We start from the raw sequence: 25,303 nt of genomic DNA, 5'->3' as shown, positions 1-25,303 counted from the left end.
AATTCTAAAATCCAGGACAATTAAAAAAAATAACATGACACAGAAATTTATCAATATTATTAGTGTAAAAATAATAACATTAATATATTTCAGGAATAATTGAACAGTATTGGCAATAAAATAAATCAGGAGTCAAAGGTTTACCCAATTATATTTTGAGTAAATTTTTTATGTAAATTTTTATTGAACTTATTGTTATTAATATTAGTAGTGGGAAATGATGCAAGAAACAAGCTTATTTAATTTGTGTAGATTATGTTGCAGTAGCATATCCTGATTACTGTGATTAACCCTGCCAACCTCTCTATCTGCAAACCTAGACATTAAACCTGATATGACTTCATCAATATCATTAATAAATATAGAAAACAACGAGCCCAATACTGAACCCTGGAGGACTCTGCTAGTAACATTTGTCCAAGAAGAGCAGAGCTCATTAGAAACCACTCTTTCTCCCACTTGCCTTTATCCATAGTAGCAACTTTCCCTTAATGCCACATTACTTCAATTTTTATAGCAGTCCTTTATGTGCAATAGTATCAGCAGTATTATTATTTTAACCTATTAAAAAAACTTATTTAGTCATTTCCCTCTTTCAGTGCTTCTAAAATGAAACTCAAGTAAAGAAAACTGACTAAATTATAAGTTTTTGTTTATTCAAAATTCCATGTCAATAATTTTTTTTTTACTTATATTTTGTACATCTTGTTCAATTTAAATTCACTGAGTTCTTCAGCACATTTTCTAGGTATTTACATATTGTTTATTACATATCAAATGTTTTATCTTTAATTGATTTGCTTTCTTGATCATGAATATTGCAAGCACTTAGGGAAAGAAACTTTTCTTCAGTTCATAATTTCAGACATTTTGATCTTTTGATGCACATAACTCATGATGCAATTTTTATTATTTGTTTATTGAATGTGCCAAGCACATTATGCAGAACATAGAAACAGGGTTCATTTAATGAAGATTCAAAAAAAATTTAGAGTAAATTTTGGCAGATTTTCTTCTGCAAGAAAAAATGCCTCTAATAATCCAAAAAAATTTAATATCCATTGATCAGTGTGGTATAAGCGTAAATGTTGAATTTTTGAAGACACCAGTAATTTGTTACCTTTTGCATTTTCTAAAGAACAAAATTTTCAAAGTTCAAGAATCTAATAATCACAATTGCTTCACATCCTTGAGCTAGATCAATGGAGATTTCAATGCAGATAGTCTAACTATATTGGAGTTCATAAAACTGAAACTTTAGCCAAACTCTTTTAGCTAATAGAGGCCTATTGCACAGCATGCCATCCTCTGTAGGATGGCACAGCTTGCACTCGAACTGAGCATTTTCTTAGAATCAGCTCTTTGTGAATTGAACTTTCACACATAAATGATTTTTTTCATCACTAGTTTAAAAGTTCAGAAAACTGGGACTGATTTATTCTGAAAAAAAAAAAAAAAAAAAATGGGACACATGGACAAATTGCAAAAAACTTGGTTGTCTGGCCACCTATATTAAACTGAGTGGTTTCCAGAATAATGGAGAAATCCATCAGCTGTTAACTCATAAACTATCTTGAAACCTTTTATCTGATTAACAATTGCTAATATGGATTCCCTCAGTGTTGATCCACTGCTGATATTCTGGCTTACATTACTCACTTCAGACAAATTCAATAGAAAAGTCTAGAGAAAGTCAGGCATTTGCTCTTGACATTTCTAAGATTGTGTTTGGCATAAGGGTCTTCTAAACAAGCTCGTAACTTTTGGACAGCTGCCTGATTGGATATGATTTTTATGATTGGATAGCCAGTTCTCTCTCTCATTGCTTGTTCAGGTGATGGTAGATTGCTCTCTGTCTTCTAACCTCAGCTAATACTATGGTGTTGTTAGTATTAGCTATATTAATGCCCTTCTACTGACTGGAAATCCTGTCCAGAGTTTATATGATGATAACACACTACATCCCACCTTCCACTTTCACAAACTTTGCCCTGCAGAAATAGCTGCAACTTCCTGAACATATATCATCTGCTCCTTAAATGTTTTCATTTCATTTTCCAGTGGAGCAAAGAAAGCTTATTTAACTTCAATCCTTCTAAAACTAAGTCCTGTCTTATTTCTCACAAATAAGAATATTGCTCCCATGCACATTTTTGATGATACTCAGATTTCTAAACAAGATTATATATCTCTGTAAGTGATTACTCTCTCTTCTAATCCCTCTCTCTCTCTCTCTCTCTCTCTAAACACATCACATACTGCTTATATCTTAAATTGAAATATTTTTGAAATATATATTGGATAATAAGATCAAAAAATATTGCAATTCAAGATTTACAAATGTTTCAAGCTTAATGACAGAAGATATGCTGTTTAGCACACATTCATGGAACCAAGATGCTCCATGAAGTTTATTATAGTTATTTTTGGTATTTGGTATGTTGGGGGTCTAACGGTTCCTGGGATTTCTCCCATCTCCGCGTATGTTCTCTGTATCGGGTCAAGCCAGAGATTTAAAAGTGTGGGATATGTTGTATGTTGTGCCCATTGTTCATCCGGCCTATTAGCCGCCGGGCCCCTAGTGGGGCCCGACGTTACCGATGCCAGCCGGGTGTTACCAGTGATTGAATCAGTACTCTGGCAGATCCTGCCACCTACTTTCCTGGGATTTCAGTGGCTAGGACCAAAATAAATAAAATAAAAATTAGAAAAATAAATAGTCGCGAGGATGTTTTATTGCGAATTTGGGTTTTTGCTTTAGGAGCATTGTTTGGGATTTTACGCTGAAGGTTTTGATAAAGCCTAATTGGGTCGGGCAAGAATTTTGGTGTGGCTAAGAATTTTGATGTAGGGCTAATCGCTGTGTGAGATGAGAGATTTGGGTGTGGAGGCAAAAGGCTGGGGAGTGAAATAGGAAGCAGAGGGGGTCGATAGGGAATGTGACCCCCCATTTTTCAGTGGGGCATGCCCATGCCTCACCAGAGGGAAATAGGGTTGGCAAGGGGGAAGGGAGTGTGTGTCTCTCCCCCCACCAGGGATTAGGGTTTTAAGAAATCTTGTAGGTGCGAGATTTGATAGCCAGATGTCACTCTAGTTCTGATGTCATTCCAGTTTTCATCATTTTCAGGAACTTTGTTGTGGCATGTTTGTATCAAGTCAGAGATGGTCGGCCGCAGTATTTTTGCTTTGGTCTCTCCCAGGAGGAGTAGCCCTGCGCAGGTCTCTTGAGTTTCAAATGGTGTCTCTATTTCTTCATACTGAGATTTTATTCTTTTGCTCTTGCTTTCACTCTTCTGTGTCTCTCCTTTATTTTTACTTCGTCCATGACATTTGGTTTGTGATATATCTTTTGGGTGTTATTGTCCTCCCAAGGATCAGGTTAAGATATCAAATTTGATCAAAGGCAGATATTGTAGGGATATCAGAGACGTGGTGTCACACAGATATAAGCAGTGCAGAATTGGAACTTGGGGAGTACAATGTGTACAGAAAGGATAGACAGGACAGGAAGGAAGGAGGGGTTATGCTGTTAGTTAAGACACACATGAAATTAATGAAATCAAAGGCGCCTCCGTAGCCAGGTGAGAAGGAGCAGCAGTGCGTAGCACATGCTTCTTGATTAGACCGGGGTTTGTGCCTGTCACCACCAAATACAGAGGATGTGGAAAGGTCAGGGAATGACCACCGCATATCCTGGAGCAATATGGCCTTAGTTGCTAATTCTCCTAAAAACCAAATAACAACAAATAACAAAAAACTCCAGGATCATTTCTCCCTGATTCTTCTACAAACAATTGCCAGGTTTCTCTCTTCTGAGTCACCATGGTTCTCTTGTAATTATTTTTAAGAGATATATAATTGTCATGCAATCTAGCTACCTCAGAAGGAGCCCAATTCCGATGCTGCTGGTACTGTCTCCTAGCCCGATATACAGCCCGTCGTAGGACAGTCAGTTCATTTGTCCACCATGGGCAGGATTTTAGTTTAATAGCCTTCTTCCTACCTGACTTGTATGCTGCTCTTACTATTGAATCCTCTATAGTATTAGCTAAATATATTGCAGATTCACAGACTATCTGTTGTTGTTTATCCAAAGGAAAGTCCCGAAGAACAGAAGCTGCATACATGGACCAATCAAATGATTTCAATTAAAACCGAACAATGTGCGGTATCTGATCCTGAGCACCAGTTAAATCCGGCACATTCTTCACGTAAAACAATATGGCTTGATGATCATTGATGTCCAATCGGGCATTACGTGTACACCAATGCTAGGCCATGCGTGTACACCAATGCTAGGAGTTTAGTAAATAAATTTGATGAATTTGAGGTATTGCTCAAAACATCAAAGGCAGATATTGTTGGGATATCAGAGACGTGGTGTCACACAGATATAAGGGATGCAGAACTGCAATTTGGGGAGTACAACGTCTACAGAAAGGATAGACAGGATAGGAAGGGGGGAGGGGTTATGCTATTAGTTAAGAAACACATAAAAACCAAGGAAATGAAGCCAGTCGACATCGCTGGACAGTGCAGTGTTGATTCAGTTTGGTGTGACATAAGCATTGGGAGATCAAAATTGAGAGTAGGAGTGTGCTATAGGCCTAATGACTCTGATGAGTATAATAAGAAACTGTACAGGGAAATAGAGTCTTATAATGGGGGATTTTAATTTCCAGATATTGACTGGAATTTGTGGGTTGGTCACTCACACACTAGCAAGGCTTTTGTGGATTTATTGGATGATTGTTTTCTACATCAGCATGTTCGGGAGGCAACTAGAGGGAGTAATACTCTGGATTTGATTATCAGCAGTGATTCTTCATGCATTAAGAATCTGCAGATAAATGAACCACTAGGTGGCAGTGATCACAGTGTGCTGAAGTGGGATTTACTCAAAGAGGTAACTACCATTAGGGGTAAAGGGAAGGGTTATTGCTTCCGTAAAGGCGACTATGATGGACTGAGACAGTATTTAAATTCTATACAGTGGGACCAACTGATGACGTTACCAACAGCAAATTCAAAATGGGAAGCATTCAAAGAACTTATCTTGGAAGCTACTAGGCTTTACATACCAACTAAGAAATATTGTTCAAGGTTTAGGCCAAAATGGATGTCAGATGAACTAATGAGGCATATGGCAGAGAAGAAAAATGCATGGGATACTTACAAATTAACACATGACACAGAAACCTATGATAGATACAAGTTGATATGCAACCAAGTTACAAAGGAGGTTAGGCAGGCGAAGGCAGATTACGAGAAATCCTTGGCAAGGGATGCAAAGAAAAACAGCAAAGAGTTCTTTACTTATGTAAACTCTAGAAGGAAGGGAATGAATCAGATTGGTCCACTTGATATTGATGGGTCAACTGTTGATGAGCCTGCTCAGGTAGCTAACAAACTAAATGAATATTTTGCATCGACATTCACACATGAGGAGTTATTCAGCGAGGGTAATGCCAGAGGTGTATTCAACTCTAGCAGTAAGCTACAGAATCTTGAAATAACTGGGAGTAAAGTGGAGGAGAAACTGTTGAAGATAAACACAAGAAAGGCACCCGGGGTGGATGGGATCTATCCAGTTATATTAAAGGAGGCAGCAAAGGAAGTAAGCAAACCCTTAGCCATAATTATGAGAGCTTCCTTGGACTCATGGGAGGTACCCATAGACTGGAAATGTGAAAATGTGACCCCAATTCACAAAGGAGGATCAAAGGCTGACACAAGTAATTATAGACCTGTGAGCTTAACTTCTGTTCCAGGAAAATTAATGGAGGCACTGGTTAAAGAAGCACTGCAGGATCATTTAGACAAGACTTCAGTTATAGCTCGGACACAGCATGGTTTTGTTAAGGGGAAGTCTTGCCTGACCAATTTGATTGGATACTATGATGCAGTCACAAAAGAACTGGATGCAGGGAATAGCTTTGATATTATATACTTTGATCTTAGAAAGGCTTTTGATACTGTTGCACATGGAAGACTGCTACACAAATTGGAGCAGTGTGACATTGGAGGCAAATTGCTGCTACGGATAAAGGGGTGGTTGAGGGGGAGAAGACAGAGAGTGGTAATCAATGGACACTGCTCATTGTGGACTAATGTTATTAGTGGAGTCCCTCAGGGCTCAGTGTTGGGTCCATTATTGTTTTCTGTATTTATAAATGATATTGATGATGGTATATCAAGCTTAATGTCCAAGTTTGTAGACGATACAAAGGTTGGCAGGGTTGTCAAGGACACTACTGACACTATGCTACTGCAACAGGATCTGGAAAGGTTGAGCAGATGGGCTGAGAGGTGGCAAATGAAGTTTAACATTGACAAATGTAAAGTGCTACACATGGGAAACAGCAACCCCAGAGCAACGTATCAACTCTGTGGTACTACACTGACAGTGGTAGAGAATGAAAGGGACTTGGGGGTAGTTGTGCAGGCAGATATGAAGTTCTCTGAGCAGTGCAGACGGGCTGCAAGAGTAGCTCATGGAGTATTGTCAATGATATACAGGAATTTTTCCAGCAGGGATAAGGAAGTGATTATTCCCTTGTATAAGGCAATGGTCAGGCCACACCTAGAGTACTGTATACAGGTCTGGAGGCCTCATTTCAAGAACGATGTAGAGCTGCTGGAACGAGTACAGAGAAGGGCAACAAGATTAGTGAATTGAACAAAGGGTTGCTCTTACGAAGAAAGGCTTAAGTTTTGCAAATTACAGTGTCTGGAGACTAGGCACCAGCGAGGTGATCTGATAGAGGTGTATAAAGCCTTGAATGGTTTGAGCATGCTCAATGCTGATGGGATTCTTCCTCTAGCTCAGAAAAATCACCTGAGAGGGCATAAATTCAAATTGAGGAAAGACAGATGTAGGATAGACGTGCGGAAATTTGCCTTTAGCCAGCGGGTGGTTGGTTGGTGGAACAGACTTCCATCCCTTGTAGTGGAGGTTGATAGCCTAAATAATTGTAAGGCTCAGCTGGACAGGTATTTTGAACGAACAGAGGGGTGAAGTGGAAGTGGGTTTTTTTTTTTTTTTTTTGGCTGATGCTGCATAAGCTTGCTTTCTTGCATCAAATGCCTCTACTAATGCTAATGACCTGCCATTTTACAAATACAATGTCTAATACCATAAGTTGTTATAGTTAAATCAATATTGGATTCACCCATTGGACCACAGAATGTAGACAGTTGATTTGACTTGTTCATTACAAATAGATTATTACTCGATATAAACTCTTCCAGCAATAAACCTCACATATCAAATGTAGACATTGAGACTTTGCATTAGCATCTGTCAAAATAATCACTTGTTTAGGTCTTAAAATGAGCAATACATACTCTAAATAATCCACACAATTGTTAAAGTCCATTGAAGGAGCACAATACAGAGATATAAGATAGAATTGAACATCTGCTGAGGCTACCATAACACATGTAGCAAACTGGTTGCGTAACCTATGAACAACCACTCTAGATCTCTATTATTAACCACAATTCCAGTTTTAGGTTGTTCCTGCACCAGTTGTATTATTCGTGACGTTAAAGGCTAGCCAAGTATTCTAGATGTTTGCTCATCTGGGACTCTAGCCCAATACATTCCTGTGTTGTCACCAAATCAATTTGAAAACCCTCACTAATCTTCCTAATCTCGTCTGCTACCAATCTCAATCGTTGTCCATTAATCTACATTATTTTAATTCCTGTAGCATAAAAAACTTCAGTTAACTCAGGATCCTCTTCCAACCCTCCCCTCCTCTCTTCGTTCATTACAACTATTCATTAGCAGTCCAAGTTCTTACCATTTCCAGTGCTCTTTGATATTCTGGACATCTAACGTCCCTTAATGAAGGGCAAAAATCCTGGTGCTTGCAGTTATCACAGCTTGGCTCCTGATTTTTTTTGGGCATTCAGCATATACATGCCCCTTCCCCCCTGCACAATAACCACAAGTAGGGGAGCTGTGAGTACAATATTTCGTAACGTGTCCATAACCAAGACATAAAAAGCATCTGGAGACTATAGTGGTTGGTGCCTATGTGAACTTACTGACAAGTATAAACGATCCAATTTGGAAATAAGCTTATATAACCTTGGGGAGAGAGTAATAACCCAATGTACAAAAGCTGTACTTCTAGACTTGGTCGTAAACCTAAAACCTATATCTTTCTTAACTTCTGCAAACGTGATCCTGCGCTCTTCCAAATTCTTGCAGTATAATTCTTCAATGATATCTTCCTGACTTAACTCCTTAGGAATATCATATATAATCACAGATGGGTTGCCCTTTTTGGGAATACCTGTTGTTATTCCGACAGACGCTAAAGAATCCGATGCAGCTATATTCACCAAATCCGTCTTTATAGCTGTTTCTAATAATACACATTTTTTTCGCACCAGTCGTAGCACTCTGACTTTCACTGACTGAAATTCATTTTTTAATGCATTTGCCACAACATTTTTCACTTCAGAACTCAAATTAAGCTCACTACTATCAGAAGCTCAAGGAATCATAAGATTTTCCTCAGACCTAGGTATTTCTTCCTTGGGACGAGTATCACTCGCTATCTCCGCATAAATACGCTTTACTTCCACCCCCTGCACTTACACATGATCTTGACTACCTATATTACACCCTCCCCTTCACTCACTACTTCTTTGAGGGCCTCAGTCTTACTATAAGGCTCCGACGAAAATGTTTGAATTAAATGTTCTAGTAAATTCGCCCGTTTACTGATCTCAGCATTTAAAGCTCCAAGTTCTTCATTTTCTATTAATACAGCCATAGTCACTGTTTCTAACTTTGCCCATTTGTCCATAATTATGTCTCCTGCCTTCTTTGTAACCTTATTAACTTCTGCCAAGAGGAAGCTCCTAATGTCTTTCCTCATTTTAGAGATCCCCTCACACATTGACGATACATCTTGTACATTGTATAGCTATAGCTCATCAGTCATAGTTTCAACATCCTGACTAGGTATAAGTTCCACCTCAGTATTCGCAACTACCTGTTCACTAACTTTCTCTTCATGCACTAACCGAATAGCTGTGTTCCCATAAGCTCTAAATTGATCCTGACTACGTCCTCTAGAGTATACAAACTCCCCATATTTTATAAACTCTTCCTGCGACTGCGGCATTTTAGGTGGAAGTAGGGAGTACCGTCCTCCCCTGTATCAGATCCCACTGTATGCTTCCTAACTGTTCCACTTGATCCTTCCATAATTCTTATTAAATTCAATTATCCAACTATACAGCTAACAATATGTTAATTCTTATTAATTTCGATTATCTGTCTACGCCACAAAGAAGTGTTGCAATTACCATACACTGAAAATCAAATCGCTGAATCGATCCGATCAGCTAGACTGAACTGCAACCTTCCTAACCACCAGTTAGTAATAATATTAATCTGCAACTTCAACCACAATATTAATACCAACTAAACTCAAACTAATAACTTAGCAGTGAAAACTAATCAACTGCTATATTAATAAAAAATACTGTAGAACAATAAACTATTCTTTTCTACTGATCCCTATTGATAATAATAAATATTAGTTCCAGAAATCAATAAATAGTTTTCAAACAAACAGTAATTCTTACTGTGTATAATCAGACTACTCCTCCCATCTCATAATGGCCGCCGTTTTGGCGCCATTATTATCGTTAGAACTCCGCAATCACTGATATCACCAGTTATTAAGTAAACTTTTGATTTATATTAATACCTGACAATTCAGGAAGTATCCAAACTCTTTATACACCGCTTCACTCACAAAACCAATTTCACAGAGATTTACCAGCACAGAACACTACCCTAGTCACTAGTCACTTAGCAATACCGCTTATAACAGGTACAATCTGTGGACATGTGACTCCTTCATGTGGACAGCATGGCCTAGAGGAATTGAAAGAAGAGCATTGCCATTGTGGAGCAAAACAGCTTTTAAACTTAGTTTTGATGAGTCTATAAATAGTGTCCAGTCCTGTGGGTTGTGCCCTACATTCAAAGCTGTCATCAAAGCATTCTGCCTGCTCCTGTACACAGACACCTTGACATTTGTGTGCAGAAGATTCCACTGTTGGAGCCTCTATCCCAGAAGCTCTGCTTTATCTTTCAATACATTTGGGTCTTGAATTAGATCACTTAGTTCACCTTGAGTGATTCTGTGTGACTCACTCGGCGACTCGGGTTCTGGCACAAAATGAGAATCCTGTGACGTTGAAGGCCCAGGTTGACCATCATTCCTCACACTGTCCCCCAGTCGACCGGGCTAGCCAGGTGGGTAAAGTGCCTGCCTAGCAACCCAAAGGTCGCAGGTTCGAATCCCGCCTTGGGCTTGGATCAAAGTACTGCAAAAACCTTGGGAATTTGCATTATGGCCACAGAAGCCGATGCGCCAAAAACTACCAAATAAAAAAAAAAAACACTGTCCTCATCTTCATCAAACTCCAAAGTGTACTCATCTGGAGGGTGAGGTTCAGGCAGACCATCCCCATGTGCCACTGGTTGGATAGCTGATGGGATGTTGGGGCATTCCACAGTCCACTTCCTTTTTTTTTTTTTTTGACATGCCATGCTGAAGAGGAGGCACCATGCAGAAATAACAGTCATTTACATGATTTGAAGGCTCCTTCCAAATCATTGGGATGACAAAAGGCATTGAACATCCTTTGTTATTCAACCTGCTAATTTATTCATGGAGATTTACAGCACATTTGTTGCAGCAAATATGAGGTGCTCAGCATTTGTCTTCATCCCCTACCTTACAGCCAAAATAATGTAGTAGGCTGTCTTCACAAGTGGAGTCAATTGGCGTTTCTGAGTGGAAAATGTCACATCACCACACACATAACAAAAATTGTCAACACTGTTAACACATTTACGTGGCATCCTGGCTTTTTACATAATTTTTGCCCATAAACCTGAAAAAAAAAATTTAACATCACTTGCAAGGTAAATGATACACAGAAATACAATAAAAAAACATGGTGTATCAGTTCCTGTTTCAGTGTTACTAACCTATCTATTATCTAGACTCCAAAATTCCCTAGTATTCACCAATATTCCCCTAAATCATAAGAGGGGCTATACCGTGGAACCAAGAACGTCGAACCGTTTTAAATGTTATACAGTGAAACTTCCCTTTAATGGACAGCCATGGGGAACGAAAATCTGTCCATTAGAGAGGTGCCCACTAACAAGAAGTCTGAGGGAGAAAAAAAAAAAGAAAGAAAGAAAAATCGTTAAACGTTTAATGTAAAATTAAATTAAAATACTGTATATACAGATTTTGAACAATATTTTTGTAAATAATATACAATTACATACACAAGAGATAAAGAAAAATCATTAAACGTTTAATGTAAAATTAAATTAAATTATATACAGATTTTGCACAATATTTTTGTAAATAATATACGTACAATTGTGCTATGCATATTATAACTTTATCTTAAGAAAAATACATACAGTAATCACTTATTTTCTTCTACACCTTCTTCTGGCTGATAATTTTGTTTTCAACATTTGTTTGGAGTGAAGAAACCATCGAAAGTCCTTCAGTATTTTCTTCAGCGGCGAAAAACATTTTTAAACGATTGATTTGTATGAGCGCTTCTTCTATTTTCATCAGTGGTTCGTAGTTAATATGTTCTTCGACAGAATGACCTCCTTCCATTTCTTCATCCTCATGAGGAACTTCTTGAAAAATATCGATGATAATGTCGTTGATATCTAGAGCACCATCTTCTGCAGTGAGGTTCGAGTCTATATCTTTGTAGCCAGGGTCACTTGTAGCGGAAGTTTCGTACATTATCAATAGATGTTGAAGTTCTTGTTCTTCTTGGTGCTCCACATTGCTGTTCACAACTTCAATTTTTGCGTTTGAGAAGCCAGACTTTACAAAACAGTTCACGACAGTTTGTTTTCTAATTGCGTTTACTGAAGAGGAAATCCATTGAATCGCATCTAGGATGCTGAGTTTCTTTGCAAGGTCACTCGCACATGTTACATCGTTCATGTTTGCAATGAGATGTCTTAAAACACGTTTTCTGTAGTGAAGTTTAAAATTTTTTATTATCCCTTGATCCAAGGGCTGACACTGTAGATGTGTTTGGTGGCAGAAAAACGATTTGAATGTTGGACAATTCAATGTGCGGGTGAGATGCAGCATTATCCATGAAAAGAATAATTTTTCTGTTTTGACGAATCATGTTTTGGTTAAAGCGACTTATCCATTCGCTCATGATATCTCGTGTCATCCACACTTTTTTATTAGACTTCCAGTCAACATTCAAAAGATTCAACTTTATGCCTTTGAAACAACGGGGATTTTGTGGTTTTCCTATAACAAGAGGTTGTTCAAAGTCTCCCAGCATATTTGTACACAATAGTACAGTCAAGCGTTCCTTAGAAATTTTTCCGCCCTGGCACTTTTCGTTTATTAGACTCATTGTTTTTTCAGGAAGAGCTTTAAAAAACAACCCTGTTTCGTCACAGTTGTAAATATCCTTAGCTTCAAAATCACGACATAAATCTTCCAATTTGATGGTCCACCCTGTTACAACCCCAGTATCAACGGATCCACCTTCACCACTTACGGTTTTCCAAGAAATTTTATGCCGAGTTTTGAACTTGTCTAGCCATCCCACAGAAGCTTTGAACTCATAGATTTCGCAACCTCCAAAGCCTTTCCTCTAATAATAGGCCCATTAATGGGAATTTTTTTAGCACATGCGCGACAAATTTGAAGTCCAACAGTTTTCGGGAATGATTTTTGAACCTGATCATTTATGTGTTGCCAAAATTGTTTGAGCAGTTCATTTTTTTTCTTTAGGATGTCGCTTACCTGCGTCTTCCCGATTTTGAATTTTGCAGCGAGATTGCGAACACTATTTTTTTGCCGATCATACGCATTAATGAGTTCGACTTTATCTTTTAAAGTTAAATGTTTATGAGAAGACATTGTGCACTTCACACGACACTGAACCAAACTGAAAACTGAAACTCAAAAGACGAAAGGCCGACAAAAAATCCCCCCCTGCACACACTGAATTCGTCAGAAGTTTTACGCGTGCCTTAAAATTCTTGAAAAAGGGTTTAGAACCGCAACGTAAACCTTGATAAAATTCAGAGAATCAGAAATAGAAAATAAACACACGATTGATGCAATACATGGAGAAACGTTCCTAGAAAAAGGGCTGTGAGCTCACCTGCTGTCCGTTATTGGGAGATCAAATTAAGTGCTAATCTAAACGAAACAGTGCAGATTGCCTGTCCGTGTCCGTTACAGAGAATGTCCACTAGACAGAAGCTGAAAACACATTAAAACCAATAGAGGAGAGTTGGGGAATTTGAAGATGTCCGTTAAAGAGAAGTGTCCGTTAGGAGAAGTTTCACTGTATTTGTTTTTCTAATGCTGAAATTAAGAATTGGCTATTTTCAAGCCAGAAACATTTTTCGTGTTGACCAATGTAATCATTTGGGATATTGTTTTTGCATTCCCTATCTTGTATTGAAATGTGAACTGTCACACAGTAATCTGCCATTGAGCCCATACAATGCACTGCATCCTTTGCTCACCACAAACATCCACCTTTCATAATCCATTACAGTTCTCTGATTGGGAGGTGGTTTGACCCATTTGACACCATTCTTAGTACACCTTAACCACATTGGGCCATGAGCAACCAACAAGATATGCCCCCCCATTTTTGATATGGAAGCACCTGACATATGAGCTCCCACAATCATACCCCTTTTGAAACTCCATGATATCTTTACCACATCCCATAATTGTTACTTTATCACTTTGGCTTGCATGACCAGGTGCAAATTACCACTGCTCTAGTGTACAAAGTTGTTCAGCTTTTTATGCTGTGATCTATGTTGCATGGATGGGGGTGATCAAAATTCAGTGAACATGGGGTGTATATGGATTAGGGCCCCCTCCCAAAAAAAAAGCCACTATTAACAGTTCTGCATAAAAAGCCTGCCTAATATGGGCTAAAAGGCATAAAACTTGGACTGTTGTGATTGGAAAACTGTGATGTTGTCTTATGAATCCAAATTTTGCCTATATTCAAATGGTAGCCAGCACTGAGTTCACAAGAGAAGCAATGAAGCATTTCATCCAGACTGTTGCAAGGTGTTGTTCAAGGTGATGGGTCAGTAATGCTTTGGAGATGTTTTAACTATGGATTGGGGCTCCTACTTGAAATATCAACCAGGATGAATCAGTCTGGCTACACAAATATTCTGGACAATCATGTTGGGACTTATACTAATCGTTTTTGTGAATAATCGTGTTGTGCCTTTTAAGGCCTATAGAGAACCTGCGGGACTATCTTGAATGGAAAGTGAAATCACAACAGTATCCATAAAACCTGAGTGAATTACAGGCTCAATTGTTTGAGACCCTTAATTGATGAAACTAAGTTGTCTAGTTGAATCCCTATCAGTGAGAATTCATGAAATGATTCTTGCTAAAAGAGGGGTTCACTTTATTAATTGAAAAATTACACAGATGACTGATCTTTGTTTGTGTGGTATCTACATATAAGTTTGTCTGTTTTGGTGTAACTTAAGCACTGAGAAAACAAAACTGAGAGTTGGGGTATGTTATAGGCCAAATGATTGTGATGACTGTAATGAAAAACTGTACAAACAGGTAGTGTGGGCCAAGATATTGGAATGCTTATAATGGGGACTTTTAACTTTTCAGATATTTACTGACCTGTGGATTGGTCATTCATAAAGTAGCAAGACTTCTGGATTTATTGGATGATTTTTTTTTCAATACCAACATGTTAGAGAGGAAACAAGAGAAAGAAATGCTGTTAATCTGATTTATCTGCAGTGACCCTTCATTCATTAAGAATCTGCAAATGAAAGCCCCACTGGTTATAGGAAAACACAGTGTATTGATGTGGGATTTACTTAAAGAGATGACTACTGCCATGGATAAAGGGAGGAGCTTTTGCTTTTGTAAAGGTGGCTACACTGGTTTCAGACAGGTTTTAAATTATTTTCAGTGGGACCAACTGGTGATGTTATTACTGACAAATTCTAAATGAGAGGCATTCATGGAAAAATCATAGCTACTAAGCTTTTTATACTAACAGACACATATTGTTCACAATTTAGACCTAAATGAATGTCAGACGAATTGATGAGACTAGCAACAGAGAAGAAAAATGCATGGAATGATTATAAATTAGCAGGCAACACTGAAACTTGCAGTTAGTACAAAGTAGGCTGCAGTCAGATCACTAAGAGGTTTAGGCAAGCTAATGCAGATTATGATAAGTAATTGGATAAGAATGCAAAGATAATTATCAGAATTCTTTGCTCATGTTAACAATAGAAGTAAAGGCATTAACAACATTGGCCCACTATATATGAAAAGAATAACTGTTTAATCCCATTCAGGTTGCTGACAAAGTAAATAGGTATTTTGCATCTACATTCATGTGTGAAGTTTATAGAGATGTGAACATCAGAAATTCACTAAGTTATTATTGAGATCTAAACAGTGTTGTAGCCAGGGTAGGGTCAGCAGGTACATTGTACCCCCTAAATCTGGTATTGTGGCAACTTTTTAGAAAGCACCCTTTTTGTAAATTTACCTGCTGAAAACAAAATCCTGGCTACGCCACTGGATCTAAATGATTTTGTTATAACCGAGAAGAAAGTGGAAGAGAATTTTTTTTTTTTTTTTATGTAAACCCCAAACATGAGAGGTGTTAGAACCTATAGTACTTAGTGCCGTGCTTGGGTTGGAGGTTGAGAAGACAAAAGAAGATATTTGTTGAAATTGGACTTGAACTTCTGTAGACTTTAATTTTCAGGAAATATGTATGAAGCAAGTTTGTTCTTCCAGAAAATGGCAGTTGAATGAACAAATGAAGAAGATGAAAAGTTGGTTCTGTGAGTTTGAAGATGGACCATAAATGGGTGTTGGCTGGTGGCGGCACATGTTCGGACTGTTTTGAAAGAGTGAGCAGGAATTATAGAAGCCAATTCAGAAGAACAGTTTGAAGAACAGAAGAAGAGCTTGCCCATGGAAGTATCTATAGAAGAGGCATGCTGCAGAAACAATACGTCTATGAGACAACAAGTGCACAGACTGTTAGAGATGAGTCATTAATTAACCTAACTGCCCTCTTCTGAATGGAATCAAGAAGACTGAGAGAGGTTTTGGGGGCACCACCCCAGATGTGAGAACAATATTCCATGGCAGGGTGGATTTGTGATTTATACAGAGTGAACAGCTGTTTGGAAGAAAAGTAACGTTCAGAGCGAAAGAGAAAACCAAGTTTTTTTTGATGCAGAAGAAGCAATATTTGTAATGTGCTTCTGCCAAGACAGATTAGAAGTCAGGGTAATTCCCAAAAGAGATATATCATCTTGCCAAGAAATCGGAGTGTCACCAAAGATAAGCATAGGAGCAGAAGAATCCCTTTTGTGAGATATAAGACAAGACTGAGTTTTAGAAGGGTTGAAATCAACTAAGTTGTCTTTGCCCCACTGGAGAATTACCTGGAGATCGGCATTTAAGGAATTGGTAGCGGATATTCGAGAAGTTGAATGGTTTCTCAAAATGGGAAGTGGAATGCAATGTGCTATCATTGGCAAGACTGTGGGTAGGATTCCCAGTCAATGGAAGAAGGTGATTAATATACAAGAGGAAAAGAGTAAGTTGTCTTTGCCCCGCTGGAGAATTACCTGGAAATCAGCATTTAAGGAATTGGTAGCGGATATTCGAGAAGTTGAAGCTGATTGGGCAGAGTGAGGTATCTCAAACTGGAAAGTGGAATGCAATGTGTTATCATTAGCAAAACTATGGGTAGGATTTGTGGTCAATGGAAGGTGATTAATATACAAGAGGAAAAGAGAGGGGGAAAGAACTGATCCTTGGGGGACACCAACATTAGTGGAGAAGTTAGACTGAGAGCCATCTACAATCACCCCCAGTGAGCGGTCAGAGAGAAAACTGGATAACCAATTACAAAAAACAGTTAGCAAACCATAAGATGGAAGCTTGTTTAGAAGACCTTTATGCCAAACATGATCAAAAGCCTTTGAGATGTCAAGAGCAACTGCTTGTGTTTCACCAAACTTTTCCCTTGAATTTGTCCATAAATGGATAACATAAGCCAGAATATCACCAGGTTGACACTGACAGAATTCATACTGGCGATCGTTGATCAGATGGATGGTTTTTAGATAGTTTAAGAGTAGGCATTTAATAGATTTCTCCATTACTTTAGAAAGAGTAGAAGTAATTGCAATGGGATGATAATTGGATGGGAGGGATTTGTCACCCTTTTTAAGAACTGGTTGATATGAGCAAATTTCTAAGCAGAAGGAAAAACACCTTTGGAATAAGAAAGTGAAAAATGCAGCAAAGAACAGGAGCACAGGTTTTGAGAACAAGTGGAGAAATACCATCAGGACCTGGAGCTTTCTTAGCATCAAGATTCATCAAAATCCTTCTGACATCCTTTTGACAGAAGACCACAGGAGGCATTGAATGGGGTGTGTTGGGATTTGTGCTAGGAAATTTGAGCTGCTAGCAGGTCAGCTTTATCCTTGGCTGAAGTGACAATAGAACTATCTGGTTTTGACAGAGGTGGGAGCAGAGATGGGCAAAAGTTGCGGCCAATAGCTTTGGCAAGAGACCAGAATGCTCAGCTACCATTAGGGCAAGAAGCAAGTTTTCTACTCTTAGCCTGTTCAAACTCTTAGTTTGAACTGATTAATAACTGCTTTACAATTGTTGCAAGCTCTGGTGTAGGCAAAAAATGAAACCGAAGAATTAGTAACAAGCCAATTACGATATTAGCATTAGCAGAGGCATTTGATGCAAGAAAGCAAGCTTATGCAGCATCAGCCAAAAAAAAAAAAAAAAAACCCCACTTCCACTTCACCCCTCTGTTCATTCAAAATACCTGTCCAGCTGAGCCTTAAACTTATTTAGGCTATCAACTTACACGACAAGGGATGGAAGTCTATTCCAGCAACCAACCACCCGCTGGATAAAGGCAAATTTCCTCACGTCTATCCTACATCTGTCTTTCCTCAATTTGAATTTATGCCCTCTCAGGTGATTATTCTGAGCAAGAGGAAGAATCCCATCGGCATTGAGCATGCTCAAACCATTCAAGTCTTTATACACCTCTATCAGATCACTTTGCCTGTGCCTAGTCTCCAGACACTGTAATTTGCAAAACGTAAGCCTTTCTTCGTAAGAGCACCCCTTTGTTCCATTCACTAATCTTGTTGCCCTTCTCTGTACTCGTTCCAGCATCTCTACATCCTTCTTGAAATGAGGCCTCCAGACCTGTATACAGTACTCTAGGTGCGGTCTGACCATTGCCTTATACAAGGGAATAATCACCTCCTTATCCCTGCTAGAAAAATTCTATATATCATCGACAATACACCATGAGCTACTCTTGCAGCCCGTCTGCACTGCTCAGAAAACTTCATATCTGCCTGCACAACCACCCCCAGGTCCCTTTCATTCTCTACCACTGTCAGTGTAGTACCGCAGAGTTGACACGTTGCTCTGGGGTTGCTGTTTCCCATATGTAGTACTTTACATTTGTCAAAGTTAAACTTCATTCGCCACCTCTCAGCCCATCTGCTCAACCTTTCCAGATCCTGTTGCAGTAGCATAGTGTCAGTAGTGTCCTTGACAACCCTGCCAACCTTCGTATCGTCTGCAAACTTGGACATTAAGCTTGATATACCATCATCAATATCATTTATAAATATAGAAAACAATAATGGACCCAATACTGAACCCTGAGGGACTCCACTAATAACATTAGTCCACGATGAGCAGTGTCCATTGATTACCACTCTCTGTCTTCTCCCCCTCAACCAACCCTTTATCCATAGCAGCAATTTGCCTCCAATGCCACACTGCTCCAATTTTTGCAGCAGTCTTCCATGTGCAACAGTATCAAAAGCCTTTCTAAGATTCAAGTATATAATATCAAAGTTATTCCCTGCATCCAGTTCTTTTGTGACTACATCATAGTATCCAATCAAATTGGCCAGGCAAGACTTCCACTTAACAAAACCATGCTGTGTCGAGCTATAACTGAAGTCTTGTCTAGATGATCCTGCAGTGCCTCCATTAATTTTCCAGGAACAGAAGTTAAACTAACAGGTCTATAATTACTTGTGTCGCCCTTTGATCCTCCTTTGTGAATTGGGGTCACATTTGCACATCTCCAGTCCATGGGTACTTCCCCTGAGTCCAAGGAAGCTCTCATAATTATGGCTAAGGGTTTGCTTACTTCCTTTGCTGCTTCCTTTAAGTATAACTGGATAGATCCCATCCACCCCAGGTGCCTTTCTTGTATTTATCTTCAACTATTTCTCCTCCACTTTACTCTCAGTTATTACAATATTCTCTATCTTACTGCCAGAGTTGAATACACCTCTGGCATTCCCCTCGCTGAATAACTCCTCATGTGTGAATATCGATGCAAAATATTCATTCAGTTTGTTAGCTACCTGAGCAGGATCATCAACAGTTGACCCATCGATATCAAGTGGACCAATCTGATTCATCCCCTTCCTTCTAGAGTTTACATAAGTAAAGAACTCTTTGCTGTTTTTCTTTGCATCCCTTGGCAAAGATTTCTCATAATCTGCCTTTGCCTGCCTAACCTCCTTTGTAACGTGGTTACAGATCAACTTGTATCTATCATAGGCTTCTGTGTCATGTGTTAATTTGTATGTATCCCATGCATTTTTCTTCTCTGCCATATGTCTCATTAGTTCATCTGACATCCACTTAGGCCTAAACCTTGAACAATATTTCTTAGTTGGTATGTAAAGCCTAGTAGCTTCCAAGATAAGTTCTTTGAATGCTTCCCATTTTGAATTTTCTGTTGGTAACATCATCAGTTGGTCCCACTGTATAGAATTTAAATACTGTCTCAGACCATCGTAGTCGCCTTTACGAAAGCAATAATCCTTCCCTTTACCCCTAATGGTAGTTACCTCTTTGAGTAAATCCCACTTCAGCACACTGTGATCACTGCCACCTAGTGGTTCATTTACCTGCAGATTCTTAATGCATGAAGAATCACTACTGATAATCAAATCAAGAGTATTACTCCCTCTAGCTGACTCCCAAACATGCTGATGTAGAAAACAATCATCCAATAAATCCACAAAAGCCTTGCTAGTGTGTGAGTGACCAGCCCCCAAATTCCAGTCAATATCTGGGAAATTATCCCCAATTATAAGACTCTCTGATTTACTGGCCCACTCTATTTCCCCGTACAGTTTCTTATTATACTCATCAGAGTCATTAGGCCTATAGCACACTCCTACTCTCAATTTTGATCTCCCAATGCCTATGTCACACCAAACTGACTCGACACTGCACTGTCCAGCAATGTCCACTGGCTTCACTTCCTTGGATTTTATGTATTTCTTAACTAATTGCATAACCCCTCCTCCCTTCCTATCCTTTCTGTAGACATTGTACTCCCGAAATTCCAGTTCTGCATTCCTTATATCTGTGTGACACCACGTCTCTGAAATCCCCACAATATCTGCCTTTGATGTTTTGAGCAATATCTCAAATTCATCAAATTTATTTACTAAACGCCTAGCATTGGTGTACACGCAAGTATACATGCACCTGTTCTTTTTCTTAGCTCCCCTAACACAACCTATGTGTTTATTTGTACCCCACTGATTCCAAGCAGTCTCTGAAATATCCTGCATCTTATTTTCAAGGCTGCGGCTCATTCCAATAGAAGCAGTGCAAGAATCACTTTCACCTCTGCCAGTGGCTACTGTTAATCTATTAGTCCTTGTATCCCCCCAAGCTAGCAGTTTTCCGACCCACCTAACACTGCCTCAATAGCATCAGCAAACATTCTTGCATCCTTTCTATTTAAGTGTATCCTATCCCTGTAGAAGCAGTCTCTCCTGTTAACAAGTACAGACCAGGCTGAAAAAAATTCTACCCCTTGAGCCTTGCACAATCCTTCCAGGGCCGAATTGATCGACAGGGTTCTCATCATATACTCCCTCCTGTCGTGTCTGGGCAGAATTGCAGACACTTTCAAATTCAACCCTAATTCACGGCTTTTTTTCAACAGTGACCTGTACTTGTTAAGTAATTCTGCCGGTCTCCTACTCTTAATATCATTAGTGCCAACATGTACAACTATATCACCTTTTGTGCCCTTAAAAGATGATATCCACTCTGCAACGTCATCAACCTTTGCCCCTGGCAGACATATCCTGGTCCTGTTCCACCTATCCTTTTTACAAAGCATGTTTCCCATTTCCCTGACAATAGAGTCACCAACAACTACTAGTTCCTTTGAGACCAGCGCATTTTGCCTTGGGGGCTGCCGCTGTGTTGCGCGATGACCAAGTGCAAGCTCTGGCATTGGTGTGGGCAGCTGAGAGCTTGATGGGCATCCACCCTGTCCTTCAAGCTCTCATATAGGCCCATAACAATGCTGAGTTGTCTCCTGATTTCCTTACACTCCTTGCATCGCGCACACACAAAGACATCCCCCATGGAAGTATCATGTCCCGTACCTGACTGCTCCACAAACATCAAGCAAGTAGTGCATTTTAATAGGCTGTGATTCAGAGGGCAACTGCCCCCCTCAGTTCTCCCCTGAGCCACAGCACTCCCATTAGCTTGAGCCTTTTGCTTTGCTGCTCTGGTCAGAGTCATGATTTCGATTTAATTTCAATAAAATTTCAATTTCAGTACAAAATTAAAACCCTAAACTTATATCTCAACACAGTTATAACACTATATGTATGTTTCAGTATCGAGTGTTATCTACGAAATCCCTTTATATAACTTACGTATCAAGTTAAGTATTAATTATTTATTTTTTACTAATTATTTATGTTACGTAACCCGAGTCGTTATATGTATAGTTAAAAGTACAATTTAATTGACAATGAAGTTCAACAAGATTAATTATCTGATTAATTGACAATATTACGACTATACTATACTATATTAAGCTTATGCTATCTATTTCGAGATATTTTGTATCGCGTCACAATGGCGGCAATTACGAACGGTAAACACGTGGATTTGATACCCTTTCCGATACTAAGTAATACCTACAAAATCTCTATCTAAGTTACTTTAATCTAAGTATCGTAAATAAGAATATAAAACTACTCTAGAAAATAAGTTAATATGCCAATTTAAGCTAATAAAACAGAAAATAAATCAGAAAAAACTTCTCTGTTCCAGGAGCGACAGAAATGTACGTACTTCAAAAGACATCAGTCGTACTGCATGGTGGAAGAGATGGGGGGGATTGCCAGATCTTGCTCTGAAGACAAAACATGGGTTCCACCACTTCAAGCCTCCAATAAGCAAAGTGGTGGTATTGCCTGGCAAAAGAGGGGTGGCATTCCTCTGTGTGGTGTGGCACCACACCTCAACCCCTGCTTGGTTTGCACCTGGGTGGTCATCTCTAGTATACATGGCATATTTCAGGACTTCCATGTGGGAGTTATACCCAGAGTTACTAACAATTGCACCATCATGAATGTGCAAACAGAGAATTTGGCTGTCACAAGACTGACCAGAATTCGCTGAAATTTTTGCCTACTTGACTTCAGTGTCACCTGAATATCAGTTCTATCAGTGTTTTAGGCTCCCAGATAACAAGCCCAGCTTGACATACCCAAGAGCATGTCTGTGACTGTTAACGGATTGCATTAATTATTACAAATAATTTTATTTTTTAATGAAAATTTTAAATTTAAAAATGTGCATTTTCATGTCTTTTTTTAATGAAACAAAATTTTTATTAATTCTGTTCAAAATAAAAACATTATAAACATAAAATATTAGCCCCTTCCATTTATCGATTGTTAAAATTGTTAAAGATGAGGAAATTTTTAAAATTGCACATGTGCACATATTTCTGCTTATATATTATGTATACAAATATTTTCAAAAAAAAAATTTTTTTTAATATATACACGGTGTGTGATCAAAAAGTTTGGGGACAGAACTGATACTTGAGAAATGAAGCTTATTGCCTAATCATATCAATCTCCTTCAAAGTGATTTCCTTGAACTGTGTATTCATTCTGTGTATACACTGATTCATTCCAACACTTCTGCAACTTCAGGAATCATTTCTAATAGGCTTATTTTAAATTGCTAATAGTTCCTATATCACATTCTGAATAATTTCCTCAGTTGAAAATCTGAGACTGTCATGGAGTCTTTAAGCATAGGAAACAAAAATGTATGATATAGAATTAAATCCAGTGAATATGGTGGATGGGGAATCAGAGTTATAGTGCTTTGCTAGAAATTCTTGAATGGAAAGTGCCATATATGAAGGGGTATTGTCATGAGGCAAATGCCATTTCCCTGAAATCCAGTTTTCTGGCTGTTTTTTCCAAACATCATACACATTTGTATTAGTAGTGGCAAATGATGCAAGAAAGAAAGCTTACATAGCATCAGCCAAAAAAAAAAAAAAAAAAAAAACTCCTCCCATTTCACCTATTTATCCCTTTCAACAGTGTGTCTAGTTCTTCCTTGAATTTATTCATGCTATCTACTTCTACAACATTTGACCGAAGTTTGTTCCAGCAGTGAACCACCCATTGGCTAAAGGCAAACTTCTGCAATCTATTCTGCAACTATCCTTTCTTAATTTAAATTTATGCTGACTCATGTATGTAGTCTGAGCAAGAGGAAGAATCCCATTAGCATTGTGGTTTTGTGGTCTTACTGGTTCACTGTTTTACCATGCTGTTATAAACGCCCTGTGAACCAAAAAAAAAAAAATACAGTAACCACGATCTTCACATTTGATCAAGGTTGTCTTGCCTTTTGTTTTTGGGCTTTGAGAAGATGGAATCTTCAATTGAAAGGATTGGGTCTTTGTTTTCAGGTCATAGCCATACAACCACAATTTGCCACCAGTAATTATGAGAGAAACAAAGTGTGGGTCAGCAGCAGCATATTGATGAAGATCCAGACATGTGAGAATTCTCCTCTCAGTGATCATCAGTCAGGATGTGAAGTACAAACTTGGCCAGTGTATCATATTCACAATTCTTCTGTTAAAATTAATTAACATGTCCCATAAGAAATATGAATTTCACCAGAAACTTCATAGATAATAAATGTTGATTACTCCTGAGCAGATCATGAACGATTGAACCATTGATTTCTGATGTTGAAAGGTGGCCATAGTTGAGGATCATCTTTGATGGACAAGCAGCCCTCTTTAAACTTTGCAAACCATTAAAAAAGCCTTTGAATGATGCATAATATCTCTGAAAGCTCTTTTTAAAGTTTCATGGGTCTCTGTTGCGCTTTTTGCTAATTTGAAACAAAATTTGATCCAAATCTGCTGCTTAGCAGATATAATCACTCATTTTAAAATGCAACAAAATATGTGTTGAACATGCTCCAATTCAGACTGACTGCAGCAGATAAATGAGTGATTTGTATACTGTTATATTTAGATGAGTTACCAAATATTTTGCAACTGACTGCAACACCAAACTTTTTGATTATTCTCATATGCCTTATATCAAGGAATAAAAATTATTCACCAGTATTGTTTTTAAGCTTCTGTTTTTTTTTCAACAGCAAACATCTTGTTCAGATTCGATGCTTCAGGATACTATGACTGTACTTCAAGCTGGGGATTTACCAGATGTTATATTAATAAAAATTTTCAGCTATCTTCAGTTTGGAGATGTTTGTAGGATGGGAAGGTAAGTAGAATTTAAGGGAATTTCTATTGTCTGCTAAATTTATCAAGGAACATTACCACATTTCTCAGTTTAAACACACCAGTAGAAGCAGACAGTTATTTATTTGAAATCTTCCCGACCACAGAGCCTGGGAGATTTCATAGTGAGCATAGACCAAAGACATCCTGTGAAAAAAGAAAAAAAAAAAAAAAAAAAATTGTCATTACCTTTAAATTATTGAAAGTAACTTGACATATTTTCTGACTGGTCAGAAATAAGATATACAAAGTTCATTTATGTAAATTAGTACTAGTACATGGTGCAAGAAAACCAGGCTTTTGCTGCATCTGCCAAAAAACCATTTCCATATTATCATGTTCTATTATAATAATAAATAGATGTCCAGATTCCACGTTAATTTCTCTAATCTCTCAACCACAGTAACCCTGAAAGGCACTTTATTTCAGTAGTCAAACATTCATTGACCAAAGGTATACTTCTTGGTCTCTGTTTGTATTTCAGTATTTATGTCCCATG

The 25,303-nt window shown here is 38.4% G+C and overlaps 1 protein-coding gene across 1 annotated transcript in view; it reads left to right on the top strand.

The window, feature by feature from the left end:
- LOC150080880 (F-box/LRR-repeat protein 12-like) overlaps positions 1-25,303 on the top strand; it is a 48,880-nt gene that overhangs the window by 5,642 nt on the left and 17,935 nt on the right. Inside the window, exon 2 of the mRNA XM_090381975.1 lies at positions 24,660-24,787. Within this exon, the coding sequence (XP_090238101.1) occupies positions 24,681-24,787 (107 nt within the window). The 5' untranslated portion in view covers positions 24,660-24,680. The remainder of the gene's footprint in view (positions 1-24,659; positions 24,788-25,303) is intronic.

Source organism: Mastigoproctus giganteus, chromosome 9 (assembly GCF_048544385.1).
Source record: "Mastigoproctus giganteus isolate SK-2022 chromosome 9, ASM4854438v1, whole genome shotgun sequence".
Lineage (NCBI taxonomy): Eukaryota > Metazoa > Arthropoda > Arachnida > Uropygi > Thelyphonidae > Mastigoproctus > Mastigoproctus giganteus.
Note: the sequence above shows the minus strand (reverse complement) of the source record. Positions and strands in the feature narration are given on the sequence as shown.